The 25,157-nt window shown below is 42.9% G+C and overlaps 1 protein-coding gene across 2 annotated transcripts in view; it reads left to right on the top strand.

The window, feature by feature from the left end:
- rps6ka2 (ribosomal protein S6 kinase, polypeptide 2) overlaps window positions 1–25,157 on the top strand; it is a 101,403-nt gene that overhangs the window by 48,409 nt on the left and 27,837 nt on the right. For both annotated transcript variants that reach the window (XM_060924626.1, XM_060924628.1), the window contains 7 exons: window positions 1,016–1,053; window positions 1,137–1,279; window positions 5,595–5,665; window positions 8,334–8,422; window positions 15,559–15,623; window positions 17,023–17,125; window positions 17,578–17,708. In XM_060924626.1, coding sequence (XP_060780609.1) covers window positions 1,016–1,053; window positions 1,137–1,279; window positions 5,595–5,665; window positions 8,334–8,422; window positions 15,559–15,623; window positions 17,023–17,125; window positions 17,578–17,708 — 640 coding nt within the window. The remainder of the gene's footprint in view (window positions 1–1,015; window positions 1,054–1,136; window positions 1,280–5,594; window positions 5,666–8,333; window positions 8,423–15,558; window positions 15,624–17,022; window positions 17,126–17,577; window positions 17,709–25,157) is intronic.

The raw sequence follows: 25,157 nt of genomic DNA on the forward strand, positions 1-25,157 counted from the left end.
CCCTGACAATGGTACAAAATTTACATCTGCATAAAAATGGTTCATGACCAGAGAATCAAGCTTGTGCCATGGCCTTCACAGCCCCTTGACTTGAACCCTTTTCAAAACCTGTGAGGTGAGGTGAGCTGAAGCGGACAGTCCACAGGAGAGGAGGATCTGGAGCGATTGTTGACGATGGAGCTGCATTCTCCAATCTGATTAAGTGTTCAAAGAAAGGACTTGGTGCTGTTCTGTTGACAAGTAGGGGTTGCGCAAAGTAGTAAAATCAGGGGTGCCAGAAATTTGATGAGGTTGTTTTGTTTTCAAATAAAGCTCACATTTTTAGCATATGATTTAAGCAAATTAACTACAGATTAACTTCCCACCTTTAACAGGGGTGCCAGTACCTCTGGAGCTGTACGATTCATTGTAAGTCTTGTTTTGTTTTTTAAACACCAGCCATTATGAGATCGGATTAAATGCCCTTGGATTAAATGCTGGCAATCCTGCAGTTCAGCTGAGGTGATGCGATGTGATGTAACCACTTGCTTTGATCCAAAAAAAATCCATCCAGGTGCTCAGGTGTGATTAACACAGCAGCTGTGCTTGGGCTGGATTTAGAGGCGCACACTCGAAGCTTTTTCCTCTCGTAGATAGCTGAAATCTACACCAGCGTTCTGCTTGTGCAAACAGCAACGCATTTTTTTTTCCCTGAGTGTTGAACACCACACTGACTTGTACGCTGAACCGGCTCTTGAGAGAGGATAAACCGAGAGATAATCCTCCCCATGTTCATTTTTCCTCAAGGGGACAAGGGTATGAGGAGCAGCACAGGGTTCCTTGCAGAACGGCACTGTGGACACGCTGTTCTCCGTGCAAGTGATAAATGGCATTTAGCTAAAAAAAAACCTGGAGGACGTTGAACTTCTGTTCATCAGGACAAACACATCTTTAATCATGTCAACCTGCACACACCTCAGAAGAAGTACTTCTTTAAAAGCTGTGAGTTGATGTTTGTAAATGTGTTTTTTTACAGCATACTTCTTGATGAGGAGGGGCATATAAAGATCACTGGTAAGATAGAGTCTTTCTTTTCCATCACTTCATCAGCAGAGGGCTTATGTTAAAGCAAGATCTCTCTATCTTGCGGGTTTCAGATTTTGGCTTGAGTAAAGAAGCGATAGATCATGACAAGAGAGCGTACTCGTTCTGCGGGACCATCGAGTACATGGCACCAGAGGTAGTTAATAGGAGAGGACACACACAAAGCGCTGACTGGTGGTCGTTTGGCGTGCTGATGGTAAGTGTCTTTGAGGCTGAACGACAAACAGGTTGAATTCGAGACCATCTACAGTGGTGCTTGAAAGTTTGTGAGCCCTTTAGAATGTTCTATATTTCTGCATAAGTATGACCTAAAACATCATCAGATTTTCACACAAATCCTAAAAGTAGATAAAGAGAACCCAGTTAAACAAATGAGACAAAAATATTATACTTGGTCATTTATTTATTGAGGAAAATTATCCGATATTACATATCTGTGCGTGGCAAAAGTATGTGAACCTCTCGGATTAGCAGTTAATTTGAAGGTGAAATTAGAGTCAGGTGTTTTCAATCAGTGGGATGACAATCAGGTGTGAGTGGGCACCCTGTTTTATTTAAAGAACAGGGATCTATCAAAGTCTGATCTTCACAACACATGTTTGTGGAAGTGTAGCTTCTAAGCAACTGAAGGCCTCTCTCACATTGGCTAATGTTCATGAGTCCACCACCAGGAGAACACTGAACAACAATGGTGTGCATGGCAGGGCTGCAAAGAGAAAGCCACTGCTCTCCTAAAAGAACATTGCTGCTCGTCTGCAGTTTGCTAAAGATCACGTGGACAAGCCAGAAGGCTACTGGAAAAATGTTTTGTGGACGGATGAGACCAAAATAGAACTTTTTGGTTTAAATGAGAAGCGTTATGATTGGAGAAAGGAAAACACTGCATTCCAGCATAAGAACCTTATCCCATCTGTGAAATATGGTGGTGGTGGTAGTATCATGGTGTGGCAGCTGGGGCGTGACCAAGCATCGGTCTGTGAATGGAGGGCGGAGTCAGGGAAGGTAAGTGGTGGAATCATTGCACCTGATGGGGATTAACCTGTGTTTGTGTGTCTTCCCCAGTGACCGCGCCCTTTAAAAGGAGAGGAGAGCGGAGAAAGGGAGCTCTCCCCAACCAGAACACTTGTGTGTGTGCATGGCTGGGAAGTGATAAAAGGCTGAAAAGCTAACAATAAATAGTTAATTGAGGATGCAATTAAACCGTTCGACTAAGCCATCCGTTTGTGGGTGATAAACGCTGGTGCGGATAGGCTTAATTCCCAGTAACCCATACAGTTTGCGCAGTGTACGTGACATAAACATAGTGCCTTGATCAGTCAGAATCTCTTTGGGGATTCCGACCCAGGAGATGACGTGGAAGAGCGCTTCTGCAATACTACGTGCTGAGATATTGCAAAGAGGTACTGCTTCCAGATATCGCGTTGCATAGTCTACCAGAAGTAAAATAAAGTGATATCCTCGTGTTGACCGATCTAATGGCCCGATGAGATCCATCCCAATTCTTTCGAACGGGGTCTCGATTAATGGCAGAGGGGCGCAATGGCACTTTTGGGATGGCCGCGGGATTTACTAACTGGCATTCGTGGCATTCGGGGTGGAGCTGGCCCCCGCGGTGGGGGAATGGGGCGAGGAACAGAAGGGGGAGAGAGAGAGGGGAGAAGGGGAGACACGCTGTCCTGCCGTCAGACCGGCTGCCATATGGTCCTCTGCCAGCTCGATGGCCTGATCCAGTAACGCCGGGCGATGGCACTGGACCCACTCCGCGGTTCCTTCCGGAAGTCAGGCGATGAATTGCTCCAGCGCCACCAGATCGATGATTCCCTCGGCATCGCGGTTGTCAGCCCTCAACCACCACCAGCAGGTGTCCCGGAGTTGCTGGCCAAATGCGAACGGCCAGCCGACCTCCTCCAGGCGCGGTGCGCGGAAGTGCTGCCGCTGCTGCTCCGGGGTGTGACCCACGCGCTGGAGGACAGCCCTGAGGAGGTCCGCGTAGACCAGCCGCTGTCGGCAGGGAGCTGTAGCGCGGCCAGCTGTGCCTTGCCCATTAGCAGGGGGAGGAGGCGCGCCACGCACTATTCCACCGGTCAACCCCATGCCTCGGCTGCCTGCTCGAAAAGAGCGACGAAGGCTTCGGGGTCGTCCTGCGGACCCATCTTCATTAGAGTGAGGTGGGGAGGGTCCGCGGCGGTGGTGATCGGGGCCAACGCGAGCAGGTGCCGGAATGCCTGGCGATCTTCCTGTTGCGCCAGCACCAGGGCTTCGAAGCGTTGTTCTTGCTCCTTCCAGAGGGCGATCAGCGCCTGGTGCTGGCTCTGTTGGGCCGTGGTGAGGGCATGGACGAGGTCCTGGAAGGGGGAGGACTCCATGTGGCCGTTCCCTTCTGCACTTTCCCAGGTTTCAGCACCACTGTAGTATTGGACCAGGTGGGTGGAGCACAGAAGCATGGCAGGCCAGAACTGAGTTCTCAATGAACTATTTATTGTTAGATTTTCAGCCTTTTATCACTTCCCAGCCATGCGCACACACAAGTGTTCTGGGTTGGGGAGAGCTCCCTTTCTCTGCTCTCCTCTCCTTTTAAAGGTCGCGGTCACTGGGGAAGACACACAAACACAGGTTAATCCCCATCAGGTGCAATGATTCCACCACTTACCTTCCCTGACTCCGCCCTCCATTCACAGACCGACGCTTGGCCACGCCCCTGCTGCCACACATGGTTTGGGCCTGTTTTGCTGCATCTGGGCCAGGACGGCTTGCCTTCATTAATGGAACAATGCATTCTGAATTATACCAGCGAATTCTAAAGGAAAATGTCAGGACATCTGTCCATGAACTGAATCTCAAGAGAAGGTGGGTCATGCAGCAAGACAATGACCCTAAGCACACAAGTCGTTCTACCAAAGAACGGTTAAAGAAGAATAAAGTTAATGTTTTGGAATGGCCAAGTCAAAGCCCTGACCTTAATCCAATCAAAATGTTGTGGAAGGACCTGAAGCGAGCAGTTCATGTGAGGAAACCCACCAACATCACAGAGTTGAAGCTGTTCTGTACGGAGGAACGGGCTAAAATTCCTCCAAGCCGGTGTGCAGGACTGATCAACAATTACAGGAAATGTTTAGTTGCAGTTATTGCTGCACAAGGGGGTCACACCAGATACTGAAAGCAAAGGTTCACATACTTTTGCCACTGACAGATATGTAATATTGGGTCATTCTCATCTCATTATCTCTAGCCACTTTATCCTGTTCTACAGGGTCGCAGGCAAGCTGGAGCCTATCCCAGCTGACTACGGGCGAAAGGCGGGGTACACCCTGGACAAGTCGCCAGGTCATCACAGGGCTGACACATAGACACAGACAACCATTCACACTCACATTCACACCTACGGTCAATTTAGAGTCACCAGTTAACCTATCCTGCATGTCTTTGGACTGTGGGGAAAACCGGAGCACCCGGAGGAAACCCGTGCGGACACGGGGAGAACATGCAAACTCTGCACAGAAAGGCCCTCGCCGGCCACGGGGCTCGAACCCGGACCTTCTTGCTGTGAGGCGACAGCGCGAACCACTACACCACCGTGCCGCCCAATATTGGGTCATTTTCCTCCGTAAATAAATGACCAAGTATAATATTTTTGTCTCATTTGTTTAACTGGGTTCTCTTTATCTACTTTTAGGACTTGTATGAAAATCTGATGATGTTTTAGGTCATATTTATGCAGAAATATCGAAAATTCTAAAGGGTTCACAAACTTTCAAGCACCACTGTATGCACTCCTTTGCAGCCAGCCACCAGTGTGATCTTTTTTTGAACAGCGAATGATTTAAGATGGCAAAAAGATGTGAAAAATATTTTCAAGACTGAAAGCTAGCTCATCCTTCTGTTGTATAAGTAATAATTAATAACAAACTTTCAGCAGCAAAGTTTTTCATGACGCCTGGTAGCTGAAAACTAAAAGTGTTACCCTTACAGGCATTCTGACTTAAACAAGTCAGCATATTGATTTTTAAGAAGCTAACACATCATAGCCTCTGTTTTTTTTCTTTACAAATGCAAGAAAAAAAGTCTTTGCAGCCAGCATGGCTCGATTCGACTTGAGAGTCGATACGCCATATAAGAACTCAGTTTCCCAAGGTTAAACGTTCTGAAAAGAAATACAGTAATTATAAAATGATCTAGATCATATTAGTACTAGATAACACATTAAGGAGTATTTTTAGCAAGTATTTTGCACATAGTGTATACATACTGTTTCACCATCAACAGTGGCTTATGTTATTCTCTGGCCTGCTTTTTGAACATGGCATCGACAAGCAAATGTACAAATTTAGCAACAGCTCCAGCAGACTGAGCGCTGGCTTGTGTCCTAATATCTCAGGGAAAATTCAGTTACATAACTCCGAATACAGACAGAAGCACCACCTGTGAGAACTGATGATGCTGTGAAAGTATATGATGTTGTCATAATGTCTAGCTGACACCAAAGACTTAACGCTTTTATTGCTGTCCTCCAGTTTGAAATGCTGACTGGATCTCTGCCATTTCAAGGCAAAGACCGCAAGGAGACCATGGCACTTATTCTCAAGTAAGGTTTGACACAAGATTCTCAAGTCAGATTTTTCTGTTTAATTATCTTGTGGATGAAGTGTGTGTGTGTGTGTGTGTGTGTGTGTGTGTGTGTGTGTGTGTGTGTGTTCACACACACACACACACACACACACGCATATATACAGGGTTAGTCAAAATTATGTTGACACTTAAATGGTAGAAACCATTTATTCACAAAACATACATCATACCATATGTGCAAGATGATTTACAGGACGGTCTCAACCTGTTCGCCATCGTGTTCAACACACAAAAACCAGCGAGCAACAGTACCTCATCTCATTATCTCTAGCCGCTTTATCCTGTCCTACAGGGTCGCAGGCAAGCTGGAGCCTATCCCAGCTGACTACGGGCGAAAGGCGGGGTACACCCTGGACAAGTCGCCAGGTCATCACAGGGCTGACACATAGACACAGACAACCATTCACACTCAATTTAGAGTCACCAGTTAACCTAACCTGCATGTCTTTGGACTGTGGGGGAAACCGGAGCACCCGGAGGAAACCCACACGGACACGGGGAGAACATGCAAACTCCACACAGAAAGGCCCTCGCCGGCCACGGGGCTCGAACCCGGACCTTCTTGCTGTGAGGCGACAGCGCTAACCACTACACCACCGTGCCGCCCGCAACAGTACCATTTAAAGAATAATTAAAATACGAATAATCCATTCGTGTTCACATAATTTTGACTAATATATAAAATATAGGCTGATGGCCGAGGAGGCGCGTAGTGCCGAGTGTAGCGACAATGATTTTGTTGGATATAAGCCATATACAACAAGATTGAGTGGAATAAGATAAGAAGACCTTTATTATCTCACAATGGGGAAATTTCCTGTTTGCAGCAGCACAGTGGATAGCAGCCGAAGAGGACATATCAAGCCACACAAGTAAAACAAAATATATATTATACCTGAGATAAATACTAAATTTGAGGAATTATGAAGTAAATGGAACACACTTATTGCACATATCAGGTGGTCATAATTGCAAAATATAAAACAAGGAAGAAAAAACCCCCACTGCAACTATTGACAAACATACAGATGTGAGTCTACTGTGAGCAGTGCTGATCTGCGGTAACGCTCCTTCACACACTTAGGGTAGAGCAACCTCCCGCTGAAGGAGCTCTGCAGTCCAGTGAGTAAGTCCTGTAGGGGGTGCGAGTCGTTCTCCATCATAGATGACAGCTTAGCCATCATCCTCCTCCCACCCACTACCTCCATTGGCTCCAGGGGGCATCCCAGCACAGAACTGGCCCTCCTGATCAGTTTGTCCAGTCTCTTCCTGTCAGCTGTGGAGATGCTGCTCTCCCAGCAAACCACGCCATGAAAGATGGCTGACGCCACTACAGTGTCAAAAAAGGTCTGAAGGCGTGCCCCTTGCACTCCAAAAGACCTGAGTCTCCACAGCAGATACAGCCTGCTCTGACCTTTCTAACTCTTTTATTCTATCCACGTTCACTGGATTTTGAGAAGCGGAGCTTTTTTTTTTCATTTTGCAAATTTAATAAATCAATAGCTTTTGTACAAAACGTCCGACAAAATCATTTCCGCTTAGAATGTAAACAAACCATCGAAATGACAGTAGCAATTTGTGAAAAATGCTCGAATAATTCTTGGGGGGGAGGAAGCCAAGAAGCAGCCTTTGTCACATGTACACTTAAGCACACAATGAAATTTAACCCATCTGAAGCAGTGAACACACACATGCACGCACACACACAAGTGAACAATGAGTGCACACACATACCCAGAGCAGTGGGCAGCTATGCTACAGCACACGGAGAGCAGTTGGGGGTTCGGTGCCTTGCTCAAGGGCACTTCAGCCCAACCTCAGGCCGTGGCTGCCCCATGTTAACCGTTTGATCTGTGGGGGAAACCGGAGCACCCAGAGGAAACCCACGCATGCAAACTCCACACAGAAAGGCCCCCCCATCAGCCACTGGTCTCGAACCCAGAGCCTTCTGACTGTGAGGCAATAGTGCTAACCACTACATCACCGTGCCGTTCTTACCATGAGATACTTTCATTCCATATTTTGTTGCTTTTTTTGGTGGGGGGCAGGGATTTTGTTTTCGAGTACAGTTTTTATTTCGTCCTCTGTTGGTTCAGCAACGTGCTCTGCCATTTTGTTTTTCTCTACTAACGGTATATAAGCTGATATCCTAGTAGTAGAGGAGTCAGAGTGTGTGATCACTCCTATCCAGTGAATGTGGATAGAAATATGTTTTTCCCCCCATATATTGATTTACCATTAAAAAAAAGACTGAAAGATTTTCTCATCCACAATGAATAAATGAGCATTTCCATCATTTAAGCTTGAAGGAGTGCATGACATGGTCGGGTCTTGTACTGTTATCACCTGATGGAGTTTATTTCACATTAATGAACCCAAACATTCTCCATTTCCCGTGACCGAAAACAAAGTGACCTGCACTCCCATCACTCCGCTGCATAAACAGAGTAAACATTACTGGATGTCATGGCCATGTAGTTCCACATAAAAACAACGAAATCTTTATATTGCACAAGCCAACTAGTGTGTGTACTCGTGTTGCTTTAGTTTTGTTCTAATCAAGATTATATGAATAAATATATATCTTTGCAGATGTGTGGTTAATATGTGTATCTATTCTTTAGGGCAAAGCTTGGCATGCCGCAATTCTTAAGCCCAGAGGTGCAAAGTTTACTTCGAGCACTTTTCAAAAGGAATCCAAGCAACAGATTAGGTAAGATATATCTGAATTCTGGACCACACCTTGACTCAATCTTAATCAGTTTTAAACATCTTTATGGCATTTTCAGAATTAAAGGCCTGAAGTTGAAAATGCTAACTTGTTATCTCTTAGTTCGCAATGTATTTAAACCGAAGAGCTTAAATACATCGTAAAACTATATACTTCAAGCGGCTAGAGATAATGAGATGAGATGAGATACTTAAGTAAAGTTAAAGTATCTTTCCTTTTGTATACTTTTGTGTACCAAGTATACTGATATCAATGTACTTACAGTATACTTGTAAGTAAACTAATCTAATACTTCTTGGGACTAAATTGGCCCACTTTTAGTTTATAAAAAGTATACTTTAAGTCTAAGAGAAGTAAACTTTGAGTATACAACGAGTATTTTTTATTTTGTACTGCAAGTAAACCACAAGTAAACTTGTATACTAATAGTTTACTAGTTCTGGACTTGTAGTCCACTCTTTAGTTTACAAAAGCATATAGTGGTGCTTGAAAGTTTGTGAACCCTTTAGAATTTTCTATATTTCTGCATAAATATGACCTAAAACATCATCAGATTTTCACACAAGTCCTAAAAGTAGATAAAGAGAACCCAGTTAAACAAATGAGACAAAAATATTATACATGGTCATTTATTTATTGAGGAAAATGATCCAATATTACATATCTGTGAGTGGCAAAAGTATGTGAACCTTTGCTTTCAGTATCCGGTGTGACCCCCTTGTGCAGCAATAACTGCAACTAAATGTTTCCAGTAACTGTTGATCAGTCCTGCACACCGGCTTGGAGGAATTTTAGCCCGTTCCTCCGTACAGAACAGCTTCAACTCTGGGATGTTGGTGGGTTTCCTCACATGAACTGCTCGCTTCAGGTCCTTCCACAACATTTCGATTGGATTAAGGTCAGAACTTTGACTTGGCCATTCCAAAACATTAACTTTATTCTTCTTTAACTATTCCTCTTGAGATTCAGTTCATGGACAGATGTCCTGATATTTTCCTTTAGAATTCGCTGGTACAATTCAGAATTCATTGTTCTATCAATGATGGCAAGCCGTCCTGGCCCAGATGCAGCAAACCCGGCCCTAACCATGATACTACCACCACCATGTTTCACAGATGGGATAAAGTTCTTGTGCTGGAATGCAGTGTTTTCCTTTCTCCAAACATAACACCTCTCATTTAAAACAAAAAGGTCTATTTTGATATCATCCCTCCACAAAATATTTTTCCAATAGCCTTCTGGCTTGTCCACGTGATCTTTAGCAAACTGCAGACAAGCAGCACTTCTCTTTTTGGAGAGCAGTGGCTTTCTCCTTGCAACCCTGCCATGCACACCATTGTTGTTCAGTGTTCTCCTGATGGTGGGCTCATGAACATTAACATTAGCCAATGTGAGAGAGGCCTTTAGTTGCTTAGAAGTTACCCTGGGGTCCTTTGTGACCTCGCCAACTATTACACGCCTTGCTCTTGGAGTGATCTTTGTTGGTCGATCACTCCTGGGGAGGGTAGCGATGGTCTTGAATTTCCTCCATTTGTACACAATCTGTCTGACTGTGGATTGGTGGAGTCCAAACTCTTTAGAGATGGTTTTGTAACCTTTTCCAGCCTGATGAGCATCAACAACACTTTTTCTGAGGTCCTCAGAAATCTCCTTTGTTCGTGCCATGATACACTTCCACAAACATGTGTTGTGAAGATCAGACTTTGATAGATCCCTGTTCTTTAAATAAAACAGGGTGCCCACTCACACCTGATTGTCATCCCATTGATTGAAAACACCTGACTCTAATTTCATCTTCAAATTAACTGCTAATCCTCGAGGTTCACATACTTTTGCCACTCACAGATATGTAATATTGGATCATTTTCCTCAATAAATAAATGACCAAGTCTAATATTTTTGTCTCATTTGTTTAACGGGGTTCTCTTTATCTACTTTTAGGACTTGTGTGAAAATCTGATGTTGTTTTAGGTCATATTTATGCAGAAATATAGAAAATTCTAAAGGGTTCACAAACTTTCAAGCACCACTGTACTTCATAGTATACTGGAAAATATTTTGAGTTTACTTGTTTTATACTTCTAGTCCACTTATTAGTTTATAAAAGTATACTTTATAGCATATTGGAAATATACTATTAGTTACTGGTTAAATACATCTAGTCCACTTTTTAGTTTTGAAGTATACTGCAATTACCCTTCTAGGTATACTATTAGTTTTCTAGCCCTAACCCTTACCTCATGCACACTACCAGTAGACAACTTAAGTGTTTTGTACCTTAAGTTATAAAGGTAAGAATTCACAAAATAACAGATACTCAGGATTAAGAACATATTCATTTTCTTTAAAAATCAAAATTTAAAGCAACATTGTATTCAGTGCCAAAAGGATAAAAACATGGCAATGACGACTAAAATTGACATCCAAGCTGTAAAGAAAAAGAAAGAAAAAAAATTTATCATCCCACTCAGGAGAAATTAAAAAAAAAAACCTTCTGTGGAACCACAGACATACCTAAGAGTCAATAATGCTGAAGCACAGCTACAGGGCAAGTACACTTAAACATAAGGCACAAATATTTTAATACTTTATTACACTTTTGTTAAGTATACCTTGATCAAAAGTTTAAGTATAAGCTTTATATACTTTTCAGTATAAGCCAAGTATACTTATGTATAACTTTATTAAGTATATCTCTGATAAGTAAACTGAAAGCATACTCTCTTATTTTTAGTTTAAAATAAGTATACTAGAAGCACACTTGAATAAACTTCTTTTTTGTAAGGGATGATATGAATGTTTTTATATTATCAGATCTCTGGGGGGGGGGTCCTGTATATTTTATTGTCTCGTCTGTGTATTGTGTTCTCAAGCTCATCACAAACATTAGGCATAAGCTGGACAATAAGTATTTGAAGCATTGGTGCAAGCAGACCTCCTGGATCACTCGCCCAGTATAACCGAAATGCCAACATCTCCAGCTCCAGTTCGAGTTCTCTAGATAAACAACTTAACAAAATTCCATAAGGAATATAAATTGATTAGCATTTGCTAGCTTCCCACCAAAATGGAGAACAAATTCCTGACTTGTTCAGTTTTAAAAAAAAAGGCATCACTCCTAAATCTGTTTTTCCTATAATACCTTACTAACTCATTCACTTACTGTCTCCTTTCTCTGCCCTGATTGTTTGTCTACTCTTGGCTGCCATCATGTAATTGGACTTCTTTCATGCCGAATGTTGGGACATGATGATGTTACATGTGTGTCCAAATGTCCCACCAATTCTGATCTGACAAAGCAGCTAACTGTGCATGACACAGTGAGCAAAGCCTCCAGACGCTGTCCATTTGCTCTGCAATTACATCAGATTGTTTGTGGAAGCCACCCCGACATCATCTCTGCATGAGGTATTCAGAGACTGTAAGCTGGTGGCGATTTTCTTCTGATGTCATTGAACAAGTTTTGAAAATATTTGACATCGATTTGTACCTGAGCTCTTATAATGGATCATGATCAAGATGAGTAAATGATGCAGACTGAACGTGAGCTCACGTTTTTGCAGTGAAAGTAACAAGATGCAGCAGAGATTTTTTAAGGACGGCAGGTTGTCCGAAGCCAAAAAAATGTCGGAGAATGGCGCACCATTGGAACAGAGTTACAGCTTTGCAAAAGCAGAGAGACGACAATTGTTTTTACAGCATGGCTTGAGTTGATCCTCATTAATCAGGGTTCCATTGCAGGGTTTGGTTTTTTTTTTTCAAAATGGAAGCGTTTTTCTTTCTTTCTTTGTTTTTTAACTTTCGACAAAACACAATTTGCGAATGGTCTGTGATGATAACATTGAGTGATGTTATGTGATTAAAGCTGGCTTTTCTCCTTTTGAGATTAGCTCTTAAGCTGATAATACACGGGGCAACTTTTTGGATAATGTTGCCAGCAACGGACAACCAGGTGAGACACAGGGCAACTTATTAGGGCAGTGGTTCTCAAACTTGGGCAGGGGGGTCACAGACCACTCAGTGGCAAATGCAAGGGGCTGGTTTACAGTTGCACCAATAAATAACAAACATCTTCGTCTTCAGTCCAGCCAATGAAAACGGAGAGTTATTATTTGAAATCTCAGCAAGGAACTTTTATAGACACACCTCAAGGACATAAGAGATCACAGACATCAGAAACACACCACTGTGCAATCGAGTCGAGCTCCTGCCATTGCAGCTTTCATATCCAGCTAAAAAAATGCCGACGTTCCTCCAGTCTGTGCTTCAACAGGCAGGTCAGATGATAAAAATTACATTAAGTCACGTCCATTGAAATCACGGTTATTCGGGGTCCTCTGTCAGGAAATGGGTTCTGGGCATGAACAGCTGCTCTTGCATACAGAGGTTCGCTGGCTTTCCAGAGGGAGAGTGTTACAGCGCTTGTATGAGCTGCAAGAAGAGGTGAAGTTGTTTTTGACCGAAAGCAATTCGGAACTGGCCAAGCACCTCCATGATTCCCTGTGGCTAACTTCCTTGTCATATTTGGTTGACATATTTGACAGACTGAATAGTTTGAATCTGTCTTTATAAGGCCAAGATTCCAGTGTGTTGGTCCTTGCTGACAGAGTGGATGCTTTCATCCAAAAACTTGTCCTCTGGCATGACCGCATAATTGTCGGAAATTGTGACATGTTCCCAAGCCTCGCAGACTTCATCACTGAGGCAAGAGACAGTGATTTCTCCTCCATTTTTCAATCAGCTGCAGATCACCTGTCTGGGCTTAAGCAGCAGTTAGTTTCTTATTTCAAAGAGGACTACCGGTCATTTTCATGGGTTCGGGACCCATTTGTTTGCACTGCAAACGATTTGTCACTGCAAATGTAAGAGCAGCTTATTGAGCTGAAGAGTGACAGCAAGCTGAAGCACCTTTTTAGCCCTTGTTCTCTTGCATCCTTCTGGGTAACACTGATGCAGGAGTACCCCCAGCTCTGTGACGTTGCCTTAAAAATTCTCCTACCTTTCGCGTCAACAGACTTGTGTGAAGCAGGCTTTTCAAAACTGAACGCGCTCAAAACTAAGTACCGCAATCACACACAGATTGAGGATGACCTGAGGCCGTGTTTAACTAAAATTGAGCTGAGAATTCGAGAACTTTGCCAAACAAAGCAGGCTCATGTGTCACACTGAAACATTCGTTAACGCTACCTCCGGTACTCCAGTAGAGTTTGTTTGTTTGTTTGTTCATTCATATGTTTGTTTGTTAGCAACTTTGCAGAAAAAAATGTACAGGCAGATTTTCATGAAAATTTTACTAGATGTGTGTCTTGGCCCAATGAAGAACTTAAATTTCGGAGGTGATCCGGAACCGCATCTGGATCCAGAAATTTTTAAAAGGATATAGGGCAAAATTGAACATTTTCAGTCTCGGACTGTGTACAGTGGCATAATACAATAATACACAACAATAAAAAACAGCCTAATAATAATAATAATAATAATAATAGCTTATCTGTCTTTTTTTTGGGGGGGGGGGCTCAAAGTACACTTGCTACAGTCAGGGGGGGCCCAGATCGCAAATGCCTGAGAACCCCTGCATTAGGGCAATAGACAATTGGCAACAACCAATCAGATAAGAGCAAATCTATTGCCAAGGAGACCGACACCGCAAAGATGGACACTGAAACATTTTCAGCTGTCACTTGTGTCTTGGCTTCAGCCTTTATTTCACTCAAGTAAGTATCACTTTGGGAGCAAAACAGAATCGATACTCTGGTCAAAAGATAATTTGCCATTATTTTAACATTTATAAGTCAAAATAACCACATTATTCTGTTAATAATAAACACTTTTTAAATCTCTTTCAAAATGCTACTAGCCTCAATCACATATGTTATAACTAATAACTGACATAAATCACAAAAACATAATCGTTTAATTCTCATCTCAGCAAAAAAGAAAAAAGGACATGGGCCAGGAGACGGCTGCTGAGGAGGAAAAGGGGCTGACGGAGCTCCAGAAAGGCTTTCTTTTTTAGATCCTGAAGTTTGTACTGTTTCACCCTCTGGTTCCACAAGTAGTCGTGCTCTGTATGTGAATTAGATCAGACGATAAGTTAGACAATCTCTCTTACAACTCTCAAAAATCATGAGCTGCCCATCACTTCTAACTTGACACAAGAGAGCTAACTTTATCCCTACATAGTGAGTGATAACGTTCAGCTAACTATGTTAGCAAAAACCACCGCTAGTCGAATACCTATGCACACTCCAGATTTCTGTTTTTTCATCTTAATTATTGTTTGTGTGACAATAAAACAATTTTCATCTTTAAAGTAGTAGGCATGTTGTGTAAATCAAATGGTGCTAAACTCCCCAAAAAATCCATTTTAGTTCCAGCTTGTAATACAATAAACCAGGATAAACATGAAGGGGGATGAATACTTTTGCAAGACACTGTATTTTTATATTTAGGATTTTTATATTCAGGTTCTCAATTTAACAGTGGTAGTTAAAAGTCATCCAGTAGGACATCCTGCTCCTTGTATTAAAGAGATTTTCTGCAGATGTAGTAGAAGTGGATCTTATTTAAGCTCGAGTAGAGTCACGTCGAGGCTCAGACGGAGGCCATTTGTGGGAGCCGTGATTGAATGTGACTGCAAGAATCACATAATGCATAATTCATGAAGTAGAAAGAAAATGCAGAAGAGGTATCATGCTGAGCACAGCTGGACAGGCCTAAGCCTTGCATTAGCGATTTACACGGGCAAATTCTCAACTCCTACATGTTAATAGATGGCCCACCAGGAAAGCCATTTTGATGATGAAAAACTGGGTTTTCCAGGCAACCCATGCATCATCCGGACCCTTCTTGTCTGAGGGAGCTGTGAAGAGTCAACAATTCAAGAGTAGGGATACAAAAATTAATGCTAATGTGGCCTGGTAATGAATTAATGTAATCAGTTAACTCGACGTCTTTAAGCCAGAGTATTGAAATGGACTGCCAAGATGTTTGCCATTCATATGAGATGCAAATGGGAAAGGTCTAGTAGATTTCTGAAGCACTTAATTTCATAGACCATATGAGGAATTATGGTGATTTTCAGTAGTTTGATCTTTGCCCCTCTGGCTTCTCCATAGGAGCTGGACCTGATGGAGTGGAAGAAATCAAAAGGCACCACTTCTTCGCAAACATAGACTGGAATGTAAGTGGGATCTCTTGACAACTTGCTGGTTTAAAGTTCCTGAATTAACAGGGATAACATGGCTTCTGAGTAGAATAATAGAAAAGCCTCGATAGTGCCACAGCCAACCATGACCTGGAACCAAGGGAGCAAAGTAGGCCATGCTGTCTGGATAGAAGGGGATGGTACACTCTCTCTCCTCTGTCAATCACACCATCAATAGCTATCTGTGAGCTCATGTATGAGGAAGAGGGTAGATAGCACGTGTTTCAACCTTCATGATTGTTAACTGTCGTATGATAGGGGAGAGCTGGCTGGGGGGTGGGAATTGTCAGGTGGGCAAATTAGGGAGCAAAGAAAAAAAGGCATCACACCACACACACTCTTGTCCTCTCATATACGGTAAGACACATGCTTTACAAAACCCTCTTAAAGCTCATTTATGCTCAACATTAAATACGGATACTGACCGAGCCTCCTGTCCCAAGCATTCTGAGCTCATTTTGTCCATATTTGTGCCCCCTTTCTGAAAGCTTACGGATACAGACGAAGGTTAGCAGTGTAGCAATAGTTCAAGCGAAACACGAAGAAGAAATTTTAAAAATGGCAGACGTTTTTGAGGAGAGGTTATGCGAGGTTAGTCAGAAATTTTAAACATCGATAAGATGATACTTCTCCTGAGCATAGGGACAAACAGCTGTTGCAGAACAGCTGGGAGGAGATTGAATGGGAATTTGTTGTTGTCAGAAACCTTTGACTCTGAGCTGCCCTCCCGTGAATGGATTGCTTAATGTAACCCATGCCAATGTAAACGACGAATGGAGGTACGTGGGCAGTGGTGGTGGTGACCTCATTTGAAACAGACATATTTGTTTTTGTACGTAAAGGGAGCATAGATGAGCCTTTAGATGTTCCATTCTGAAAGAAAGCGAAGCTGAATTGAGGAATTGAACCAAGGATTGTTAGTGGGGGTGCGATCACTCACACGTCGTCTGCCGTCCGTCCACGATTTACAAAAATAGCTACTCTTCCTACAAGATTGATTGATTGATTGGATTTCAATCAAACTCGCGTACAATGTTCCCCAGGTGGGTGTGCATAAAAACTGTCAAGATAGTAGCGCCACCGGTCATATTTACGATTTTATGGGCGTCTTGGCCAGTATGAGCTACAGCCTCATTTGAGGCTTTTTTTTTTTCCATGACTATGAACAGAAGTCACTTTCCTCTGTCCTCTCTGCCCTCAAGTTTCCAAAAACTACCAAGACTATTCATATTGGGCTCAAACTTGTGTAAGAAAGTTGCACCTGCTTACACCTAGATATTAGACAACTGTCTAGCAATTGTAGACCAAGTTAGCATTTTGGTACAATCATGATTTTAAAACCACTAATCGTGTCTTTTTTTTTTTTAAACAACAGAAATTATACAGGAAGGAGCTCAAACCTCCATTCAAACCAGCGGTTGGCAGACCAGAGGACACTTTCCATTTCGACCCTGAATTCACTTCCCGCACACCAACAGGTGCAAACAACTATTCAAATCTTTCCTCATTACATGCATCATTTGGTTTTCATATTGTGATCTCGAACGATTAGGCAAATATAAGTGGGAAAGTAGTAGCACGTTTTTTTTACCTGACCTGATATGACAGTTTTCATGGATAGGTATTGTGTTGAAGGTGAGAAATGCATGAGCATTGTACTCAGCTTTCTATAACATTTCAGCACAGCTTTCAACCAGATATTTGTTATTGTGTTGGGATTTGGCATGATGTAACCATGTAACCATACCAACCTGACGCTAATAACATGACCTGCAGCTCTGTGCAGGTTGTGACGACCTTGTCAAGTCACTTCATACCACACACATCTGATCAGTTGTGACTTTGCATCCATGCAGAATCCATGTCCTAGTTTCTTTGCTAAATGTGTGTGTGTGTGTGTGTGTGTGTGTGTGTGTGTGTGTGTACTCAGACTCACCCGGTGTTCCTCCCAGTGCTAATGCCCATCAGCTTTTCCGTGGTTTTAGCTTTGTGGCCACCAATCTAGGACAGGAGCAGTGTATCGCAGAGACCAGACCGAGCTCCATTAATCCTATTGTACAGGTAAGCAAAAGTACATCAGTCTGAACAGAGCTACTCATTTCATTTCCATCGTTGCTCCACTTCATGTTCAGAGAGATTGCAGGATAAGGAATTTCATGAGCACCATTTATTCATTGTTGGTGCCTTTGGAATTTTCCCAATTTATGACCTGCAAACGATAAGCAGTGAAATCAGTGGTGCACTTTATAGTGTAATAAAATACTGGCATTTTAAAATACAGGCCCACCTACATCAAATGCCATAGTGCATTCCAGAATTATTGGTACCCCTCAGGAGAAAGGACCAAAAAAAAAAAACCTTTTATAGTGCTTCTCCTGAAAAACACAATTGGCATAGCTAAAGGATATTTGACAGTTTGTGTTGTTATATAGAAACGGGTTCTGTCCATCTGTCCGGTCACGTTTTTGTTTCCGGGCCGTATCTTTAAAACTACTGGAGATATCTTCATGAGACTTTGTATACATATCAAGCAACATGTGAACTGGTGCCTTTTGCTATTTTGGATTTTTGAAAAAAAAAGTACTTTTCAAATTTTTACATAAAAAAATAGATTTTGACTTGGTTTCTAAGAGCAATGTTCATTTCCAAAACTGTTCATGATACGGATTTGAAACTTGGTGTACATGTTAACAAGGTGATGTAGATGTGCCTTTTCATACGAAGAAATTTAAGAAATTTAAATTTTTCATGTTTCCATGGAGACATGCAGGTTAGGTTAACTGGTGACTCTAAATTGGCCGTAGGTGTGAATGTGAGTGTGAATGGTTGTCTGTGTCTATGTGTCAGCCCTGTGATGACCTGGCGACTTGTCCAGGGTGTACCCCGCCTTTCGCCCGTAGTCAGCTGGGATAGGCTCCAGCTTGCCTGCGACCCTGTAGAACAGGATAAAGCGGCTAGAGATAATGAGATGAGATGAGATGTTTCCATGTAAAATAATTTCAGACTTAGTGTCTCAGGTTAGTCTTAAGGGTAGGTTTTGTTTCCGGAGCAGAACTTGAAAACTATGAGTGGTATGGTTTTGAAAGTTGGTGTATGTGTTGATTTAGTAATGTATATGTGCCTTTTGAGACTAAGAAATGTGAGAAATTAAAATTTTTAGCTCACCTGGACCAAAGGTCCGGTGGGTTTATGCAATGGCCTGCCGAGGTCAGTGTAAAGAGGTAGGGTTGGTTTCCTGCAGCAGAACTTGAAAAATGTGACAAATAATATCTTGAAACTTGGTATATAGTTGGTATACAGGGCGGGGGATATAGAAGACTCTGTCTTCTTGTTTCTGTTTAAATAATATTGGCTGGCTTTGAGTGGTATATTGAATATATTCCATTCAGCTAGCATGATATTGAACAAGTTGAAGACAAGTTCAATATCATGCTAGCTGAATGGAATATATCTGATATACCATGAAAAAAAGCCAGCCAATATTATTATTATTATTATTATTATTATTATTATTATACATACTCTCTTCAAATCAGCATATCAGCATTCTCGAAGGCCAACGCAAGCTTACCTGCAAGTTGGCACTGTCAGTGCAGCACTGTATTCACCTTCCAGGCACTGTAGCGTTCATCAGTAGCACATGCTAATGACCGAGAAACTACGATTTCTGTCCCAAGACTCTTCTTCCACGCACGCTCACCACAGTATTTTTCACTCAGACTTAAGTATTCATTCCCCCAAGTAATTTACTTAGTTACTTTTAAAATCAGCATCGACAACTGCTCCACACAATGGAGCTACCTGGCAGCCAAAATTCTCTCAAAATCTTCTGCTTTTAATGAAGCAAACCTCACGGCCGTGTTTGTTTACAAACTGTCAGTCGCTCGCTAATGCGGAAGTTTGACATCTCCGTGTCTCTTTTCCAGTTTTTTTGGTGTCCATTGGTATGTTTTTCTCTTCTAAGTATGCGTGAAGAATGTATAATGAAGTTTTGGTAGCCTTTCGGGTGTTCAGTGCATCTTTAGTTTCAGTTTTCAGTTTATTTATTTCGTGTTTAAACCTAGCACTGAATTAACCCCATCTTCTCTCTTTCCCAGCTGACAAAGAAATGATCGTACACATGCGCAGCAGAAAAGTTTTTTTGTCATTGGATCTTCGAATGAGTTCCAAAGTGTGACATCGTGTTGTCTTGACATAGTGCAATATTATAACAATATTGCACGCTCATTCTCCATTGGGGAGAGTGGCATAATACATGGAGGATAAGCGATACAATAGCAATATTGCATGCCATATCAGTAAACCCACTAGAAGGGAATAGAATGCATGGAAAAAGTGGCCTGTATGTATAATAATGTATTATATTGTGTAAGAATATATAAAAATGCTATTTTGATTATAGATTTGAATGTATTTTATTATAGCTTTAATTACTTTTAAGAATATCCAATCAAATCCAGTTTTAAAAAATTGTGTCATCCCTCACCAAGTGAAAACATAACCAAAGAGTTTTCATGACAAAAGAAATACAGATAGATGTCAGGTAACAAATAAAAAAAATAATAATTTAAATATCACAATGCATAAGCATGGCTGTAATAAGATGATGCATGTCCTAGGAATTGATGGTGAGGAAGGCAAAGAAGTAGTCAGATATTAATTTCAGAATTGTACAGTTGATTTGATTATTTGATTATTGAGGTTATGAATGGGGCGGCACGGTGGTGTAGTGGTTAGCGCTGTCGCCTCACAGCAAGAAGGTCCTGGGTTCGAGCCCCGGGGCCGGCGAGGGCCTTTCTGTGTGGAGTTTGCATGTTCTCCCCGTGTCCGCGTGGGTTTCCTCCGGGTGCTCCGGTTTCCCCCACAGTCCAAAGACATGCAGGTTAGGTTAACTGGTGACTCTAAATTGACCGTAGGTGTGAATGTGAGTGTGAATGGTTGTCTGTGTCTATGTGTCAGCCCTGTGATGACCTGGCGACTTGTCCAGGGTGTACCCCGCCTTTCGCCCGTAGTCAGCTGGGATAGGCTCCAGCTTGCCTGCGACCCTGTAGAAGGATAAAGCGGCTAGAGATAATGAGATGAGATGAGGTTATGAATGACCTGACACGCCTCCCTCCACAATAAGATGATGTTTGGAAGGGATGCATGAAAGAAGCTCTTCCTGAAAGCAACCCTCACCAAGTGTCTTTAAATCTACAGCTGGAAGTTTGTGTTTTGGTCAGGTAACACCAAATTTGAGCTTTGTGGCCCTACATGCTAAGCATGTGTTTTTTTTAAAGGGCGAGGCTGGGGGCTGCATACAAGAAGAAGCACCTGATACACACTGCAACATCTGACAGTGGATTGAGGTTTTGGGGCTGTTTTATGGTTCATGGTAAAAAAAAAAGGCTCTTTCATGAAGCCTGATGGCATTGTGATTCCATTCAATACCAAGATATTTTACCCAAAAACTGTACCGTGTTTCATAATATATAATACACACAGTACTGTGCAAAAGTCTTAGGCACCCTGTTGTTGTTGGGTTTTTTTTCATACAAACTTTGTTATTCATTTCTATTTTATGACTTCTACATTATCAAGTCAGTACAAAAATATTTTAGAGTCCAAATGTTCATTTTCCAGCACAAAATTAAATGTTACAGAAAAAAAAGTTTGTCTCTGAGCAGCATATTACATAAGGCACCACTTTTCAGATTAAAAAAAGAAAACATAATGAAAGCTGCTGGGTTTTGGTGCAAAATGAAGACGCGAGTGTGACAGTCAGAGTGTCCAGAAGAACTGTGGCTGCTTCTGTAAGATGCTCAGTAAAACCTACAGCTCATTTCCTTATAAAACTGCACTCATTGTACCGGAGACTACTATTTTTTTAAAGCAAAGGGTCGTCTCACACCAAATATTGACTTTTGTTTTATTTATTATGTCTTACTGCTGTTTATAGTATTTATTTATGTTGAAACATTTCATTTCATTATTTTTAAGCCATTTTTGGTCTCCAGCATTTCTTTACATGTGTCTAAGACTTTTTCACAGAACTGTATGTATGTATGTGTGTGTGTGTGTGTGTGTGTAATACACACACACACACATACATACATACATATATATATATATATATATATATATATATATATATATATATATATATACACACACTATATTGCCAAAAGTATTTGCTCACCCATCTAAATTATCGGAATCAGGTGTTCCAATCACTTCCACGGCCACAGGTGTATAAAATCAAGCACCTCGGCATGCAGACTGTTTTTACAGTTTGGAGCTGGCCCCTTCCTCTTCCAACATGACTGTGCACCAGTGCACAAAGCAAGGTCCATGGATGACAGAGTCTGGTGTGGATGAACTTGACTGGCCTGCACAGAGTCCTGACCTCAACCCGATAGAACACCTTTGGGATGAATTAGAGCGGAGACTGAGAGCCAGGCCTTCTCGTCCAACATCAGTGTGTGACCTCACAAATGCGCTTCTGGAAGAATGGTCAAAAATTCAAATAAACACACTCCTAAACCTTGTGGACAGCCTTCCCAGAAGAGCTGAAGCTGTTCTAGCTGCAAAGGGTGGACCGACGTCATATTGAACCCTATGGATTAGGAATGGGATGTCACTTAAGCTCATATGTGAGTCAAGGCAGGTGAGCGAATACTTTTGGCAATATAGTGTATGTGTATATATATATACAGTATATATATCAGCTGGATAGTACAGTGGTAATGCTCACTGACTACGACGCGGGAGATCGGGGTTCGAATCCCGGTCGGGGCAAAACATCATCCACTTAGGCAAGACCCCTCATGATATATCAGCCTACCTCAGGAATGAGTGAAGACATAACTGATAGAGTCATACCGGCTCAGACGTCGCCCGGGTCAACATCCGTAATCCAACATCCGTGTTCCAACATCCGTAATCGAAATCTACTATCACAACTAGAGATTAATGAAATACAACAACGCTCCCCCTTTCTGGCAAGGGGGAGCCAGAAAGACAGGTCAGCAGGGAGATGTCGTCATCATCATCCCCACAACCAGAGATTGGGTACCAGGCCCCAACAGCTAACAGCCTCAACACAAGAGCTGCTGACCTGAGAAGGAAGATCGCGACCCAACTGGAAACCTGGAGCCCCCGACGAATACCGAAGCTGAGTTGCCAAGTACCTTATATATATATATATATATATAGATAGATTCTACTACTAGAATCTACTGCTAGTAGATGCTGCTCTGAAGACAATCTCCACAAGAACCATCACTGAGACCAACAAGCTGATACACAGTACAGCAACAGTAATCATGGAGATGCTTGGACACAAGGTGGGCTTGGGACATAACAAACAGTAGAAGAAACGATTAGAGACCAAGATAAAGGCAGCACGGAGAGAAGTTAGCCAGCTAGCTGAACTACAATAAGGGAACATGGTGAATAAAGGGGCACCCAGGAAGTACAACTCACTCTCCATACCAGAGGCACTCGAAACTGCCAAACAGCGACTAACAGCTCTGGCCACCCGGTTGAAGAGATACACCAAGGAGGGAGAGGCCAGGAGAATAAACAAGCTGTTCTCCACTGAACCAGCCAAGGTGTACTCTCAGTGGCAGGGGAACAACAACCGGTTAGACCCACCAAGAGCTGAGGTGGAAAAATACTGGAAAGACATATGGGAAAGAAAGGCATCACACAACACCAATGCCCAATGATTAGTGGACCTAAGAGCTGACCACAGCAACCTCCCAGAACAAGAACCAGTAACCATCTCAATGGCAGACGTCCAAGAAAGAGTGTCAAAGATGAAGAGCTGGACAGCACCAGGCCCCGATATGATCCATACGTACTGGCTGAAGAAACTAACTGCACTCCATGAACGCCTAGCAGCACAGATGAACCAGCTGCTGAGGGATGAGACCCACCCAGAATGGCTAACCCAAGGCAGGACAGTCCTAATCATGAAGGACCCCCAGAAGGGACCCATCCCATCCAACTACCGGCCAATTACCTGTCTCTGCACAACATGGAAGGCCCTGTCAGGCATCATTGCGGCAAAAATGAGCATGTGGCTCAATACATGAGCGAGGCACAGAAAGGGATTGGCAGTAACACCAGAGAAGCCAAGCACCAGCTGCTGGTCGATAGAACAGTCGCCCGAGACTGTAAGAAGAGACAGACCAACCTGTGCACTGCCTGGATTGACTACAAGAAAGCCTACAACTCAATGCCACACACATGGATACTGGAATGTCTGGAACTGTATAAGATCAACAGGAACCTTCATCCAGAACTCAATGGAAATGTGGAAGACAACCCTAGAGGCCAACTCAAAACCCATTGCCCAAGTCAACATCAAGTGCGGCATATACCAAGGAGATGCGCTATCACCACTGCTGTTCTGCATAGGCCTGAACCCCCTCAGTCGGATCATCATGAAGAGCGGCTACGGGTACCGATTCCGTAGTGGGGCAACAATCAGCCACCTGCTCTACATGGATGGCATCAAGCTGTATGCCAGGAACGAGCGAGAAATAGACTCGCTGATCCACACCACCCGGATCTACAGCGATGACATAGGGATGTCATTCGGATTGGACAAGTGTGGCCAGATGGTCTCAAAGAGAGGCAAGATGATCCGGACTGAGGGGATTGACCTACCAGAGGGCAACATAGGTGATATCCAAGACAGCTACAAGTACCTTGGCATCCCACAGGCTAATGGAAACCATGAAGAGGCCACAAGGAAGTCAACCACAGCCAAATACCTCCAGAGAGTAAGGCAGGTCCTGAAAAGTCAGCTGAATGGTAAGAACAAGGTCCGAGCCATCAACATGTACGCACTACCAGTCATCAGATACCCCGCTGGTATCATAAACTGGCCAAAGGAGGAGATAGAAGCCACAGATATCAAGACGAGAAAGCTCCTCACCATGCATGGAGGGTTCCACCCCAAGTCCAGCACCCAGAGACTATACACTAAGCGGAAAGAGGGAGGCCGAGGGCTAGTGAGCGTCAAGACCACGGTCCAGGATGAAACATCGAAAATCCGAGAATACATCAGAAAGATGGCCCCAAAGGATGAACTGCTAAGTAAATGTCTCAGGCAGCAGAACCCTGATGAGAGAGCAGAGGAGGAGGAGGAACAGACAACCTGGAGGGACAAACCCCTACATGCCATGTACCACCGTCAGATAGAGGAAGTGGCTGATATCAAGAAATCCTACCAGTGGCTGGATAATGCAGGACTGACAGACAGCACAGAGGCACTAATCATGGCAGCACAAGAACAGGCCATAAGCACAAGAGCCATAGAGGCCAGGATCTACCAGAGTAGATCAGACCCAAGATGCAGACTGTGCAAAGAAGCCCCTGAAACAGTCCAGCACATAGTAGCAGGGTGTAAGATGCTAGCTGGATCAGCGTACATGGAGAGGCACAACCAAGTGGCTGGGATAGTATACAGGAACATCTGCAACCAGTATGGAATAGGAGTACCCAAGTCCCAATGGGCCA

Source organism: Neoarius graeffei, chromosome 7, assembly GCF_027579695.1.
Source record: "Neoarius graeffei isolate fNeoGra1 chromosome 7, fNeoGra1.pri, whole genome shotgun sequence".
Taxonomy (NCBI): domain Eukaryota; kingdom Metazoa; phylum Chordata; class Actinopteri; order Siluriformes; family Ariidae; genus Neoarius; species Neoarius graeffei.